At 42.3% G+C, this 16,832-nt stretch overlaps 1 protein-coding gene across 1 annotated transcript; it reads left to right on the top strand.

The window, feature by feature from the left end:
* Positions 1-432: 432 nt before the first annotated feature.
* mfsd2ab (MFSD2 lysolipid transporter A, lysophospholipid b) lies at positions 433-16,716 on the top strand. The gene is made up of 14 exons (XM_053335019.1): positions 433-653; positions 3,745-3,870; positions 4,940-5,064; positions 9,611-9,734; positions 10,086-10,164; positions 10,261-10,430; positions 10,547-10,637; positions 11,150-11,268; positions 11,430-11,513; positions 13,387-13,470; positions 13,661-13,773; positions 13,862-14,005; positions 14,372-14,548; positions 14,641-16,716. Exons 1-14 carry the CDS (start codon positions 564-566, stop codon positions 14,693-14,695), a joined length of 1,581 nt encoding a protein of 526 aa, XP_053190994.1. The 5' UTR covers positions 433-563; the 3' UTR covers positions 14,696-16,716.
* Positions 16,717-16,832: the final 116 nt, after the last annotated feature.

Here is a 16,832-nt window from a genome sequence, read left to right as displayed (position 1 = left end):
CCCCACAGATGTAAATATCAACATCTCTGTTTCCCCTTAACATTCCCCTTAAGCCAGACTCGGAAGCTGACTTACCCGCCTATATTAACGGTAACGATATGAAACCTTTTCACAGGATATGAACATTATTTCTATAGTCGCAGCTTCTTCTTGTGACCGTGAACAAAACTGAGTCATTATACTGGGAATGGAACAATACAGGAAACATCTTTCCTAAGAAATGATCCCTCTCCTCATACAGCACTTTGGTGACAGTCAATGGATGATGTGTGATAAGCACGAGCAGCCGCAACAGCTCTAACCTCACGCGCTTGAGGGCGGGGTTTAAAATGGCGTGAATGGCACGTTGAAGAAAAAAAAAAAAAAAGAAGGGGGCGGTTTCGTCTTCAAATTACTACATCCACCCGTTCTCCCAGCACATCTTCTCGGTATAGGCTATACGACGACTAGACTGTGACGTGTGTTTTTTTTTGGGTACTTTTCCTTTCAACGTTATCGGAAGACTATTTTAATTCTTCTAAATATTTTTTGTGAATTGAACTAAAGAAACCAGCTTCTCTGCTATGGCAAAAGGAGAGGGAGGCGAACAATACTCCAACGCCAGTTTGTTGAATAAACCGGTCAGCGAGGATGGCATCAAGCTGGCCAGAAAGGTGAGTTTCATTCACGAATTGAACAATAAATTTAAAATGATTATCGACTGTTCAAACTGGTCACAGAGCGAGGAACCAGAAGCTGGAGGGTAGCTTGAACAATTGAATGAATAGAGCAGTACGCCGGTAAAAAAATGTGTCAGGATATGAGTCATAAAACCTACAAAGGAGATAAGCAACACACCTATCACTAGTTTCTCAACACAATGAATGAAAAAAATGAAGGAAAAATGCATTAACATAACCAATTTCAGTGAACAAATAATACTTTTGAATCCTTAGCCAACTCCCTCCTTTCAACTTCAGTATCTTAAAATAGCAATTTAAAAAAAAAGAAGGGAAAAAAAAGGTTTTTAAACGGTGTGGGACGCGGTTAAACAGAGTAAGTTTAAGTCATATTTTATTGCTTACTAGGCTGTTATAGTAGGGGCTATTCTTTGCACTCGTTACCCTTAACGGCTGCAGCTAAATTTAAATCCCGAAAAATGCCACTCTCAGTTCTCTCTTTGAGCTAAATATATGGCCATGAAGCCTTTGACATAAGTCGCTTTAATTCTCCATACAAAGGTCTCCACTGTGAAAGTAAATGGAAATGTGTAATTACAAACGTGAGAGTCGTAAAAAACCGGGCTAGGGTGTTGTCCATTGATAAGAAAATGAGATATCCTGGTTGCATGCATCCCTCATATCACTTTATGTGGCGCTTAGTAGCAGTTTGTGCTGCGTTCACTGTACCGCCACAAGCCCGTATTGATGTAGCGAGTGACTACAACGCCTTCACTTGTCGGTGTATGTATAAATGAAACAAATAAGATATACCCGTAACAAGAACACACGTTGATTATTTTTAGTGTTAGGTCGCCTCTGTTTTCAGAAACGAGGTGACACAGTGGTTTACACTGTAGTAACATAAAGAGGAGGAACACATTTCGTATTAGCTTGTCAATTCGTGTTTGTTATGAATCAACACGCCTTTTTTGTTTTACTAGTATGTTTTTCGTGGGATAATTGTTCCAAAACCTCGTCTAAATGATAAAAGAATCTCCCTTAAATTGGTATATTGTATGCATTTTTAGTGACAGCTCCTATATTTCCGACATCTTGAATGCAGCATGAAACACCCACTAGGCGACGTGTCAAACAGACGAAGCAGACAGAGGATATTTCGCCCAAATCCCACCCAAAACCAGACGTTTTTCTGCTTGCCAGAGATAATTGAGGTGCACCCACCAACGTGTTGCACTGTTTTAATTATAAACTGCAAATTGAAATGATTTAGCAATGTTTGAATAGGTCAAAAAAGCCACCTGTTCCAGCCTGTTCCTTTTGACTCCACGCATGTAATCAGTACACACTGGTGACATATCACTACTGGCTGCACTGATAGTAGAAATAGTAGCCTGTGAGGAAGTAATAGAAGGCAGTTTTCCATGCACTATAGCTGAGTGGGTTTCCTCATCACATACAAGTATTTTTGTGCAGAGAACACATTCCTGCTCTGCTGTAACTGATTTCATTACAATGCATACCACAAAAAGAGCTTTTTAAAGTGACATTGCGTCAGAAGAGTGACATGAATACACTGTCACACCAACCCATGAGTATGTGCATTCACTGCAATGTCATGTTAAGACTTAGGAGGGGCAGAAATGTATGCATAGGAGAAAGAAATCCGATTGGCTTCCCACGCTCTGTCATCTCTAAATGTATCGAAGAAACTGCCTGTCATTGTCAGACATATACAACACTAATACTGGCCAGTTTACAGCAGTCTGTGTCACACCGTGTGGTCAAGTTTGATCCTTGTGGTCAGCAGCACCATAGAGACCTGACCTAAATCACCAGGTAGCCTCAACCGTTGTAATGCCAGCCATTGTGCTCAGTCCCAAACATTTTAAATAAGTGCTCCTCTGTTTTTAAAAGGTGCTGGTATCTCATTTCAGTGTTTTGTCACCTAAACAAAGGCTGAGGTTGGGTGTATCAACAGGACAGAAGCTGCGTTGTGTTGTGTAGTGGCCTGATGTAAGATCAAGGCAGTCAGTGTTCATTTTCTTCTCATGCATATCAATGACATGCTGGAGGAGTACCAAAATGTGCCCACAGTTCAAGGTCATTTTCAAGAGCTGATGGCATGATCCTGAGGCAGGTTTTTTTTTTTTTTTTTTTTTGTCTGAGGATATTAACAGTCTCATTCATTCATTTCCACATGCAGCAGCAGTGATGAAAGATTCTTTGACCGGCTGACATGAGGGGCATATTAGACACAACCTTTTCTATTGGCCAGGGAGGAGGGTGTGTTATATCGCCCCTTCTGTGGCCAGAGCACCGGTCAAACTGGCAGCCGTCCCTTGTGGGTGCTAAGCCAGTTCAAGCTGCAGACAAAGCGGTGTCACCCTGGCCTGTTTTTTTGTGTGTGTGTGTGTGTTACGTCATGGTGTTGTCATCCCGGGACTCTAATTAACAGAGATTTGTGCTGCTGTTGGAATCTGTCAGCTGTTTTTAGAGCATGTCAGGCTGAGGAAATTATTACATCTACAGTGCAGAAAAACAGAGCAGAATGACCACTTGTTAGAAAAAGCAAAGGATGCTTGTTTCCCAGTGGCTGTCCTCGCCTGATATCTTCCAAAACGCTACATCATGGTTAGCCTCTCGCCAGCTGAGCTCTCCGTGGCGATTAACAATTTAGGCCACATTCTTTTCAAGGAGCTGGGAAATGTGTTATTGTTTTAATTCGACTATAGGTAGGAAGAAGGTGAGACTGAAGATTGAAGCAACGACGGGTTGAATATTCTCGAGAAAGCAATTGATAAAGCTGCCTATTTATAAACCAGGCTGACTATAAGTGTATACTGAATCCCTGTTAGGATTAAGTTGCTGTCGTTGACTCGGCAGAATAGAGCCCACCTAGAATTACACAGGCTAATTAGAGCCTGAAAATCTTTATGGACAACTGTGAAAACTTAAAAAAGGCTTAAAAAAACTTACTTTATTTAAAAGTAGGTTAATGGTGAATGTGTAAAAAGTTTCAGTTATGCTCCTTGATTAACTGTTTTTTCCCCTCTCTCCTCTTCTTTTGCTTGTGTTCCTGCAGCATGAGCATAGGAACAGGTTGTCCGTCTGCAACAAGCTATGCTACGCCATCGGTGGAGCGCCCTACCAGATCACAGGATGCGCCCTCGGCTTCTTTCTACAGATCTATCTGCTGGACGTAGCACAGGTGAGAAAGTTCACGATCCCAGCGGCCTGTCTCGACCTCTCCCGACCTCTCCAGTGTTACTTTTATTACACAAATCTAAATATAGACAACCTGACGCCCTTAAAGGAGCACCTTACGTATTGGATTGGAACATCTCGTCTGTGCTTTCCCTACAGTATGTGAGATGGCATTTATAGTCTAAAGGGCAAGAACTTGCACACAGTCCCCTCCTGTGCCCTTTTTTAAAAGCACCTCCTCTAATAATTGGAAGACATTGTGACCGCCAAAGCTGACCAACAAAGAGAGTGATTGTCCTGGTAGAAAAATGAAGAGGTGGGGGGAAAAAAGTTTCTGAGAGTCCACGATGGGCGACACTGTAACATCAAAAGGCTTACATTCTGGAGAAAAAAAAAATAGGGGAGGGGGGCGGCACAATGAGGAGGGGCTCGCTTTAATGGGCTCTGACACTAATCTGATGGTCAAGGCCAAGATGGCGTGTAAGTCAAACGGCCTCCCAGGGTTTAGCTTTGTGCGACCACCGGGGCCGTTGATTAAGAGTCTATTGGATGACACAGCATGGCGCAGATTGTACAGTCAGTAGAGGAGCATCCGTCTCTCTCGTTTCCTCCTCTGCGCGGCGTAGGATGAAGAGCAGACGCGCTGAGCTGCCAAGCTCCACTTTCACTGTTTGACTTGATTCTGGCTACATGCTGCCTCTTGACTAATTCCTTAGGAAATGCTGACAAGGAAGAAAAGATCACTCACTAATTATACAGTTATTTTTCCCCCTATAAATGTGTATGTGTTCTAAAACGTAAAGACATAAATAAATAAGATAAATTAATCACTACTCTCTGTTAGGTCCTATTTTTAAAGCTACACACTCTTTCATCAGTTAAAGCTGCTGGGCCACAGGATGCGTCCATTGTGTCACATTGAGTCACCCTGAGGTGGATGCTGGTGGTAGTTATATTACGGTACAGGTGTGCACAGGAAATGCTGTTTCTCGTAACATATTAGGCAATACCCTGACAGTTCTCTACATGTTCGGTCACAGCTGTTCTAATCTTTGCATCTATTCCTTTCCTAGCTGGATCCCTTCTATGCCTCCATCATCTTGTTTGTGGGCCGGGCCTGGGACGCCGTAACGGACCCCACAGTGGGCTTTCTGGTCTCCCGAAGCCCCTGGACGCGTTTTGGACGCATGCTGCCATGGTAGGTTTACTTCCAAACAGGAATCTGGGCTTTAGCCCTTTTTATTAATACATATTTCTTTAAGTAAATATGTGCTTCCTGCTCCTCCAGCTCTATTGTTCAGATCTCTGCCAAATAGGAGTAGATAAAAGTGCCAGAATTTACTCGAAGCACTAATCCCCATATTTGGTTCTGGAAATCTTCCACTGGAAGCTCAGCTCACTTCAGCCTCGATGAATCAGTGGTGTGAGTGAGGCTTTTCCAACCATACCATGTTAACGTGTCACTGTTTTGAGGCGGGGCTTTGTGTTTAAATCACCACCAGCCTCCTTTTTTTCACGAGAGGGGTCACGCTGATGCAATTTCTGCCGTACTACTTCCTCATTGCCTACACATGCATATATATGCACATTCAAGCCTTCCCCTTCCCCCATCCTCCCCTCTCCCTTTCTCTCTCCAACACACACACACACACACACACACACACACACACACACACACACATACACACACGCCTACTCCTAAGTGCTCCTATGCATACTGGCCATTAGACATTCCGGTGAAAAATGCCAAAGCCACATAGTAAAAAAAAAAAAACTAAACAAGGTTGGTCCTGCAGGTGCTGGTCTTGCACATTTCCCACAGCATGGCTTTTGGCATGTTATTGATAAATATAGCTCCTGCCTGCTACTGAGCGCACCACTCTCACCAACCCACTCCCCTTTTTTTATGAGAAATTCCTCAAGAAGACTGATAGGCTCTGATAGCTCTAAGTATTGGATTTGTGTTATTGGTAGAAACTGACCCTCAGACTTGTTTTACAGGGATACTTAACACTAAACATTAAACATTATTATACCTGGCCTGTTTTTCTAGTTTAACTTTCAATATGACCTGTATAACTTCCTCATTGGTGTGGGTGGAAATGAACTGGTTCTGCAGCTCTTGTCACGTTTGTGGCGGAGCTGCAGCAAGGGAGCAGGAGGTCTATAGTGCTTCTGGCCTTATTCACGTAAAAGGTTACTGACCTCTTTTTCTTTTAACTGCGACACCCCCCCGCCACACACACACACACACACACACATCCCTGCCTCTCAATATCTGAGCAACCCTACGCGGGTTCATCCCTAGAGTTATCTTGTATGTGTTCCCATCATTGTGAGAAATTGCATACCCTCCTGGAGGTGGGTGGGTTTCTGATGGGGTATAAGTGACAGTATTATGCAAGTGAAATTGGGTGTAAGGTGACAGGGGAGTAGGGGGTAGCTGGTTATAGATGCGGCTGCCAGACCCCTGTCAACACCAACAATGTTTTACAGCTACTGTCCTCCGCTAGTATGGAACATGAGGTACTTTTTGTGGGTGTGTGGAAGGACAGAAATGGGCCAGCGGAAAAAAGGCGGAAAGGTGACTGAGGAAAGAGAATGAGGGCGAGAGATCTCAAAGGGCAACTACATAATGAGCACCACAGGGAGCTCAACCAAGGAGCTGATTTACCCCTGTGTGTGTGTGTGTGTGTGTGTGTGTGTGTGTGTGTGTGTGTGTGTGTAATTACAAAAAAAATAAAATCATATCCTATATTACTCAGGAAATGTGTGCAAGAAAGGGCACAGCTGGGAGATGAACCCCAGTCGTGCAGCCCCCCGCCTCCCCATGGGTTTCCTTCCGTTAAAACACTCCTTTGGGTGCACCTCCAGTGAGATGATGCGCATAATTAATTTACAACACAAAGGAATGATCATCCTGTTTGGTGGCAGTGGCTTAAACGTACAGTCTATGTGGAAATTAAGTGGAATTTGCAATCAAAATTAACTGTAATGGCAAGTTTGGACAGTGATATTCATTTTAACAGCCACACAGCAGCATGCTTTTTAAAGGTTTCTATACGAGGATCATACATGCGACTGTAAAACTTCACTTTTTAATCCAAAAGTGTCTCTTCTCTGCATAGTCTAATGTTAAAATGATGTGTTTTATGTACAATTTTGGTCATTTTGTTTATGCATACATCATCTTACTGGACCTTAATTGAAAGGAGGTGCCAGAGGGGTTAGGTTACCATGTCATTATTGTGATTTTCATGCAGTTGCTGACGTTTCAAGTCTCTTCAAAAAAAAAAAAAAAGGAAGAAAAAGTGGGTCACACTGGATGCTGCTTGTGCTATGCACGAGAGATCTCAACCATTTGTTGTCAGAGATAGGGTGCGGTTGTTGGATGGGGGGAGAAAAGTGAGGAAGGGGGAGTCGTAGTAGCAGGAGGAGGATGGAGGAATGATCGGCATGTTCAGTCACATTAAGATCAGTGCATGCTGTGAAGACGTGAGAAGACGAGCTCTGCGGTCTGAGGAAAGGCGGCAAAGCAGCTCCATCTTTAAAAGCTCTGTGTTTGAAGAGCAGGGGGGAGGGGAGAGGAAAGTCAGCCGGGCTCCTCATTGGTCCAGCCCACAACACACCACCAGAGTGAGCCAATGGCGTGGCAGCAGTAAGGGTGTGAGAGCACCGATAGGATTTTTTAAGACTCGCTGAGGAATCCAGGAGGTTACTACAGTTCACTCAGCAAAGCGAGAGCAGAATGAGCCTCAGTGTTGCTGCAGAGCCACCGAGCAGTCACAAGCGACCGGCTGCCGGCTTCCTGCTATTTCCTAAACATGCATTTTAATGAATTTCTGTAGACTCTGACTGTTTAGTATCCAAATATTTCTTCTTTTTTTTTCGTACAATGAATATTTTTTAAAATTTCTCTGATTTCTTAAGCAGCTTTTTAAGTAGGCAAACATGAAGTGAGTAACTCAAAATCATAATATTTGGCAGGTTTTTATCTCTCTTTTTTGCAGCTGTTTAAACACCCAACACAATGCTGGCTGTTATATAACTGTTAGCTTGTAAGTTTTTTTGCAGTTGTGTCAAACTGACCGACCGTCACCTGCTACATTACCTTGTCCACCCCTTTTACGTCAGCACAGCTATTTCAGATTTTAAATTTGATTCCAGGAGAGGCATCAGGCTGCTCCTTACATGGCGTGCTGTGTAACTGGCACGGTGCGAGTGTTGGTTTAACCTTACAAACTGCTCAAGTGAAGCTCACACTGAAACAGACTTGCTGAGTCTTTTAAAAAGTCTCTTTTTAAAAGACTCGGCAAACATCAAGAGAGTCAGAACCTTTTTATTGTAGGACGTTTGAATATTATAAGAAGGTGCCTCGCCTAATTTTCAAGGCGTTGTAGTGTGTATTCATAACAATGCGTTCTTAAGAGTCCAGTCATCTGCTCCTGCACGCTCCCACTGTGACTCCAAACATGAGGACAGTTAATCAGATCACATGTGCTGCCCCTCTTAACATTTCCCTCGTGCCCATACTGCGCATCAGTGTGTCTCATGGGGAGTCTGAGATCATCTGTTTAGATCTTTTCGTCACTGCTATGGCGAGAAGTTGCATCACTGCGATGCTTGAGCTCATATCCTGTCTGATAATGTCGAATCACCTGATGTACAATGTACGTAGCATTTCCTGCAAGGGAACAGACACACCAGCAGGATGTACACACAAGCCACACCGCTGTTTCCAGAGGTGTGGTTTAACTAACTGTCTGATATCTGATTGGAGCGTTTTGATCTGACCATAGGAAGAATACAAACAGAGGCAGGAAGTGACCAAAGGAATTCCCCTCTTGCTGGAATTCTGCAATGATTTTCCTGATGAAATGACATCATGGTGTGAATACATGGGAAGGTATTCATATGAGGAGAAGGAAAGGATGGCATGTGTTTACAATATTAAAAAACATGTGAACTCCCTTTTCTTACACTGGCACACATACAATCACCTCATTGAGCCTCTATTATATAACCGGTTGTTTTGTGGAAAGAAATAAGGAAATACTGACTGAATGTGAATCATTTGTATTTGGATTGAATTGCTTAAGAACTTGAATCACATAATTTTAGGTTTTTTAAAAAAAAGTTATACAAATTGAATTGTGAGTGTATCAATACATTTTCAGAGTAACTGAATTCAATTTCATAATATTACATTGAGTTTTAAGCTTGTTGGTATTCACTTCCGAACTAATAAAATCAATTTCAAACTACATTGTTCAAGATTCAGTTTTCTTATGCAGTTATTCAAGTTGAGCACTTTGCATTTAAATATAAATGACTCACATAATTTGCTTTTGTTTGGCAACATTCCCCCTCCAGTGAGGTCCCCACATGAACTTTAGATCCAGTTATACTTGAAGCTCAACCTGTTTCTTGTGTGTGTACAAAGGGAACACTATGTGCCTGTTAATGAGAGTCACCCTGAGATGGTTAACAAAGTATCACACCAAACAGCACCCAGCTGAGGAGAAATTGGCACACACTAAATGAAAGAGGCGCTTTAATTGGCAACAGTTTGGTTATGCAATGAGTGGCCTCCTCTCTCTTCATGAAGGCTGGTAGTGTTTACGATGTTAACACTCGGTTGAGTTCACGTTTTCGTCCACTCCTGTTGATGTTTTTGTTTTTGTTGTGCCCCCCTCTCTCCTCCTCCTCCTCTCCTCTATCCCATCCATCCTATCCATCTGTAGGATCATGCTCTCAACCCCTCTGGCTGTGCTTTCCTATTTCCTCATATGGTACGTGCCTCCCTTCGAGAACGGCAAAGTCATCTGGTACCTCATCTTCTACTGCCTCTTCCAGTCCCTTCAAACTGTGAGTATAACACACACCCTTACACATAAACGCACATAAACACACACCTAATTAATACCTGAAATACCAGATCATGGAAAAGGTTTCACTATGAAATTCAGACGAAGAAGAACGTTACACCCTTTCACCTCTTTACTCTCTTGTATGAAAGCAAAAGTTATTATGGTGTTAGTGTGGAGTAACTTTATTTAAGCTGATTGATCAACAAATATTGTAGCAATCTTTGCAAACTAGTTGCAGAACATTTCAGGAAAAGAGACGCCTCTGCAAGACCCAAAAAGTCAATGGAAAAGATGTTTCTTGTTAGATTTTTCACACCCCTTTTCTTTTCTTTTTTTTGGGGGGTTTTAGTGCTTCCATGTGCCGTACTCCGCCCTCACCATGTTCATCAGCTCGGAGCAGAAAGAGAGGGACTCGGCAACCGCATACAGTGAGTATCATGTCATCAATCTCCTGGGGGAGGGAGAGGTGGAAAAAAAGGTGCGTCATGTCCTAACGAAACATTATTGATCTGTCCTCCAATCAGGGATGACAGTGGAGGTTCTTGGCACCGTGCTAGGTACAGCCATCCAGGGTCAGATCGTGGGCATGGCCAACGCACCCTGCCTCCCGGGACCCGGTGACATTTTACTAAACCCCAACAACAATACCACGGAACTTAACAACACAGAGCCCGTCATCTCCCTGGAACACACGGTAATCATACTTGTATTTATTACTCAGGCAAATAGTGATTTAACTAAGTAGGAGTAGAATTCAGAATAAAAGTGTTTTTGCTCATTTTCCCTTTCTTCTTTCGTTCCCGCCTGCAGAAAGCAGCTTACATGATTTCCTCCGGTATCATCTGCTCAATCTATGTCCTCTGTGCCATCGTTCTTTTCTTCGGCGTGAGAGAGCAAAAAGGTGAGAGCCCATGTCTCAACTGAGGTTAATTTGCATCATCAGAGGGAAAACTGTTGAATATGAACCTTACCTTCATGTGTCATCTAGTATCACATAAAACATCTCCAAAACAGCTCCTCACATCTATTTTTTTAAATTATTAATAACTAAAATAGGATTTGGTGGGAAAACTACATGGTCATAAGTTTCAGTTTCTGATTGGACGGAGATGAGCAAGTCTTCCATGTGGCAGAGGTGTCATCTGTGTTTCTAGTCTAAACCAATAGGGGCGCAGAGTTGTGGCTGCATGTTATGGTGTGACAGTGGGCTGACAGTGAGCTGACATCATGCGGCAAGGCTTTGGTTAAATCAGAAACCTCGTGACCAGCGATGAAACTAATAGATGTGTTTGTCGAGAGCATGAAAGGCAGCTGTTGATGTAAAATGAATAAAGGCAGTAGGCCAATAAGGAATGAGAGATAAGTAGATGTCATTTTGCATCATTTTTTCTTTTCCCTTTTTTCTCCTTCCAGATTCTTGCCGTCACAAGTCAGAACCCATGGGTTTCTGCCAGGGGATTAAGCTGGTGATGGGACACGGACCCTATGCCAAACTGGTCATGGTCTTCCTCTTTACCTCACTAGCTTTCATGGTGCGTATAGAGACACACACACTTATATTTCAGACTTCTAGGAAAGGTAGTTTGCTGTTTTCTTTCAGCTTCTATTTGTTTCTTGTGATGTCATTTGTTGGGAGTTCCCCTTCAAACCTGAATTTACTTTAAACCTTCCATGTTTTCTCTTTGTTTCGCAGCTCCTGGAGGGAAACTTCGCTCTGTTCTGCAGCTCCACGCTGGGCTTCAGAAATGACTTCCAGAATATTCTGCTGGCCATCATGGTGAGTACACGCACAGGTGGCATTTTCAGACACACAGATAGGTGCGCTGTTGCCATAGCAATGCAAACAAAACCCCAAGCAGCCCATTTCAGTGGAATAAGTTAAGCCATTAGCGTCAGAGTGCAGACAAAAGCTTCCCTCCCAGGACGAACACATAAATTGTCTTCAGATACAAGGCCAGTCTGTCTCCTGGTGGCCCATTTCCATGATGTGTTACTTGTCTCCCAGAATGCCATCCCATTCCCACAGACAGTGAAGACGCCACTGCCACACTTGGCTACAAGAAACCTCATCTCATCTGTTGATCTGTTCATTTATCCCTCTTGGCCTCCTTTTTTTTTCTTCAATATATAAACCTGTATCCAGAGAGATGCTTCCATATCTAAGAGCCAATCAGCCATCAGGTCCTGACAGGTTTCAAACCATTAATCCATAGATGTGCCTACAGTTGGCACGCACAGCAGAACTGTACAGGGTGAGAAAGTACAGGTTAGTGAGGTTGAAAAGATTACACGCTTTGATCCTTTACTTTATGGAAAGGATTATGGAGCCAATGAGGCACTTTTTTTTAGTACAACGTACATTTATTTAGCGAAATGACTTTAAAAAAAAAAAAAAGATTTAACACCTTAAGCTTTGAGAGAAACCACCCCATATGAGGCGATCCTAATCCTCACCTTCAGTAATTTGAGGAGGTGTTATTAGACGTTTATTAGAACACTGAGATGAAGTCAAAGAAATGAAAATGGGTGTTTTATACAGGAGCAGCGGCTCAATCTTAATCTTACAACTCTGATGGCCTGTCAGTAACTGGATGGGCACGGTGTTCAGATGACATGGAACGCCATGTGAGAGCAAGTGAGACTTCATCAAATGACAACAGACAAAAAGAGCCTTGTCTGTACTTCTTGCTAATGCTAATGTGATGCACATTGCAAAAACCATGCTGTGTGGCACATTGTACTCTAGCTGTGCTACCGCACTGCAAATGAACTAATTGGGCCAGAGAGTTTTATGTGAGAAGAGTGGACATTGAGGTCAGCTGTGTAAAAAGTGTTTTATCATGTCTGATAAGAAGATAAACTGGTTATAAGTGGTACTGACTGATAGTGATAACAGTCTGATAAGGCCAATGAACAGACGATGGTGTCTGGCAGTGGTGGTTTTGGTGATTAAGTTCAGATTCAGTTCAAGCACATACACGTCACACACACACATGCATGAAAATAAGGAAATTCACAATTACTCACAGTGAGAAACCACATGAAACAGCACAAAGTCACACAGTGGGGTAACAGATGACTGCGCAGTGAGACAGGACAGATGTGATGATGTGTGGGCACGCTCTCTCTCTAAGCCTAGTATTTCACTCACATCAATTGGAAAAGGTGGAAAAATACTGTTGCAACATAGCTGTTTGTGTTATCTTTTACTTTAGTCAAACACAGAGGGATCAGAGGTCACAGTGATCTGACCGAGCCTCTCTCTCAGCCCGTAGAGTCAGAGGGTCACCCCTGTGGATTTTTGCATCACAGTGTGTTCAGATATGTTCTGAGAAGAGCAGCGGATGCCATATTGTCTTCTGTCTTCACTGTTTGTGTTTGGAGGACAGTAGAGGTCAAATGTGCTTCTGCATCACCACGATTTAAGTCATTTTAAAAGCCCCGAATGGAAGCTGAAGAATTTTGAGAATGCAACTAATAATTTTTTTTTACTATTATATAAAGTGCCACAGAGGGTCCTCTCTTGTTGCTTCTGTAAAATAACGTAGACCTGTAATAGAAGACACCTGTTTGGACGTTGGGTTTTTTTCTGTGTGTCCAAACAAAACAGGTGGTTAACCAAACTTGGAATGTTTTTTTTCTCCCCTCAGCTCTCCGCTACTCTGGCCATCCCCTTCTGGCAGTGGTTCCTGACTCGCTTTGGGAAAAAGACGGCGGTTTACGCTGGCACCCTGGTAAGTCCCGCAGTCAAATCCGCACACCACTTCTAAGTCAAGAGAAACCTGAAAGATTGACAGGAATGAAGAGATTTTCTGTGAGTTTGTTGGGAGGAGAGAAAAAAAGGCTGTAGTGGGGAAGTGAATCTCTTGAGGGACAGCTGGTGTGTGTGCGTTAGTGATCTAATGTGTTTCTGCTCTTTTACAGTCTGTGGTTCCCTTCATGATCCTGGTGGTGTGTTTTAAGAGCAACCTGATTGTCACCTACATTGTCTCCTTTGCCGCCGGGGTCGGAGTAGCTGCGGCCTTCCTGTTGCCATGGTGAGACTCCTGCTTTGACCCACTGAGGACTTTCTTACATACTTAAAAATAAAAAAAAATTCTGACTGAAGCTTTTTCATCTTTTCAGGTCTATGCTGCCTGACGTCGTTGACGATTTCCAAGTGCTGAACCCCGAATCCATCGGCCATGAGGCCCTCTTCTATTCCTTCTACGTCTTCTTCACCAAGTTTGCTTCTGGAGTCTCCCTTGGCATCTCCACTCTCAGTTTAGAGTAAGTTTAAAAAGTTTCTGTAGGTCTTTCGAGTGTTTAAATTTTTTTTTTTTTTAACTGCACTAAGACACAATAAAGAAAAGTCATGAATGAGGCTAATCCAAAACTCCAAGCACCCTAATCCCTTATCAAAGCAAGGAAATTCCTTCACTTTCACTTGATTAAATAGAGTAAGGCTGTAGTATGCATGCATGCATCACATGACAGACTTTACAGCAGAGAGTTGGGCTTTGATCAGTGATTCAGTGGAAGGTTGTATCTGTAAATATGAATCCTCTACCGTATAGATAGCATAAAGATGATGTTCTCCAAGTGTTGTCAGCTTTCTAACTATATATTTTTTTTCCCTTTTGTTTTTAAATTTAGTTTTGCAGGTTACATCAGTCGAGGTTGCACCCAACCAGAGGCAGTGGATGTCACCTTGAAAGTGCTTGTATCCGCCGCCCCCATTGCTCTCATTATAATCGGCCTCATCATATTGTACTCTTATCCAATCGATGAAGAGAGGAGGCAAGGCAACCGCAAACTACTACAGGAACTGAGGTGAGGATCTGCAGATTGAAAATGTTTTATGTTTACATGTCTGTGAAACAAAACTCCAACTAAAGGACCCTCTTTCTTTCTCTCTCCTGCAGGGACAGTGAGGCAGATTCTGAAACAGACTCTACAGAACTGGCCAACATGATCTAAGCACATCTTTACAGACCCCCAAGGACCAATCGAGCGAATCGACTGGCACTTTGCACTGGGCGGGACCAACTGATCTGAGCCTGTTGGATCGTGCAGACACTGCCTTGTCCAATCACGTTGCTGCTGTTTCATCATCTACACACAAAAAAAACAACAACCTGGCGGGCCTTTCTGAAAACTCTGGATCCTCGCCTTTTGTATCGGTGCCATTTTTTCCCCTCCAGCATGATACTCACCACTCTCCTCGTTCTGCTCAAGTCAGATCTCAAAAGCCTTACTTTTTTTGGACATGTTACTTTTGAGTACCGCAGGTTTTTTGTGTTTGTTTTTTAAAGGTTGGTCTTGTTACTCAGTTGAAATTGCACAAAAACCATGAAATGTGATGAGAGTAGTAGGGGACAGGTTTGCGTCCACACTGCCATTTTATTGGTGCTACTCACTTAGAGCTGAACAGTTCCCGTCCTCGTAGAGACAACGAGCGTTAATGACCACGAGCACTGCGCTGATAGATCCATTAACAACGCGAGAACACTTGAACACTTAGCGAAAAAACGCCTTAACTTGGGCTCCTTTTTTTGGGGGGGGGGGGTTGATAATGTCCAAACTGACAGCCTGCAGCTTGAGTAAGTCACTTGCTCTCGAGTCATTGACTTGATGTGTATTTTTGAGTATTGTTTAAATGTGTTTTGTACTTTTTACATTTTTCTCCTCATAGTTTACTGAAAGCAGTCAGCCAGATAGTTGCCACCTCGTCCACATCCCACTGGCTTTACTGGGGAGTAATGTTAGCGATGTTGGAACAAGTGGCCAAAACGGTAACAGCAGTGCTCTGAAGGGCTCTTTCTTTTTTCTTTTCTTTTTCTTTTTAAAAAAAAAAAAAAAAAAAAAAAGTTTTCCACCTGAAACCACTACAATAGTAATAGTTTGCACAGATAACTGCAATGTTTATCCATCATTTACATTATTTATAGGACAGTTACTGTAGACAGGAAGAGCCTCTATTCTCTAAACGCTCTCATCCACTCATTACCGAGCAAAACGGTGACTACAGCCAAGACTAATTTAGCGATATCATTATTTAAATATTTATTAGTTTTGATTTTACTGGGTTTTTTTTTTTTTTTTTCTTTTGAATTCTTGTTTTCCAGGAAAGTCATACTTCTTGCAGTATTTAAAATCTATTTAAGGCTGTTCCCACAAAAATGATCCATTTTTCACAAGTGGTGAAAATGGGTAGGGGGGGTCAAATTTTTAAAACATTCACACGCCTTTTAATGCATGTTGCCATCGCTAACGTCTTTGCTTCATATGCATTGGAAAAGGGAAGCTTATAATCGTTAAAAAAAACAAAACTGGAAGATGGTAAAGTCAACTTGTGGTCTTCCTGAATGTTTTTTTTTCTTTTTCTTTGTACATAAGGGTGTAAATTGAAGGAACAACTGAGGTGCTTTGTGATCATCTCCGTCCCTGTCATTAGAATAAGGGTTGACATAGTTCATATCCATTGATATGGAAATGTGTACAGTCAGTGTCATATGTTATACATACCGCTACATCTTCAACGTGTGCAACTGGGATGTCGATGTGAAAAGTTTCATCTCATTTTGCCTTTTTGTTAAGTTCTGTTGTTGAGATTCTTCACATCGCTACTAAGAGGCCACCACTGTGCCCTGTTCACCCACTAAAACCTGTAATATTGTAATAATGTACATCCTGTAAATCTCATTCTGTTTTATTTTGCCATTGTCGTGTCCTTCATGGATCTATCAGTGAACGTCCCTCATATCTATTGAGGCTGTAGCCAAATGTGTGAGCTTTAATCCCACAGGGACACACAGATGCCTTGTGTACACGCCTCCTGTGCATATGTATATATTGTATGTAAACTTGTAAATAACTTTGATATTTGTGGCTGCAAAAGTGAAATGAACTTATGTACACTGTACTGTAGTTATTTAAAGAAAACTGTTATGAATGAAGAGATATTGTTAATAAATACTAATGGGTAAGTGTACTGTGAACTGTGTCGTCAGAACATTTGTTACTTCAGATATATCACACGCATAAGCTAATTTAAGCAAGGCCAATTCAATTATAGATATTTTTTATATAGTTTACTGACATACCTTTCATATCA

The sequence above is a fragment of the Scomber japonicus genome, chromosome 15 (genome assembly GCF_027409825.1).
Source record: "Scomber japonicus isolate fScoJap1 chromosome 15, fScoJap1.pri, whole genome shotgun sequence".
Classification (NCBI taxonomy): domain Eukaryota; kingdom Metazoa; phylum Chordata; class Actinopteri; order Scombriformes; family Scombridae; genus Scomber; species Scomber japonicus.
Note: the sequence above shows the minus strand (reverse complement) of the source record. Positions and strands in the feature narration are given on the sequence as shown.

Excerpts from the sequence above, each read along its gene's own strand:
- mfsd2ab (XM_053335019.1), top strand. The coding sequence starts at position 564 with ATGGCAAAAGGAGAGGGAGGCGAACAATACTCCAACGCCAGTTTGTTG. Across the intron at positions 13,471-13,660 it reads CGGTTTACGCTGGCACCCTG|TCTGTGGTTCCCTTCATGAT; the intron begins GTAAGTCCCGCA and ends GCTCTTTTACAG. Across the intron at positions 14,549-14,640 it reads AAACTACTACAGGAACTGAG|GGACAGTGAGGCAGATTCTG; the intron begins GTGAGGATCTGC and ends TCTCTCCTGCAG.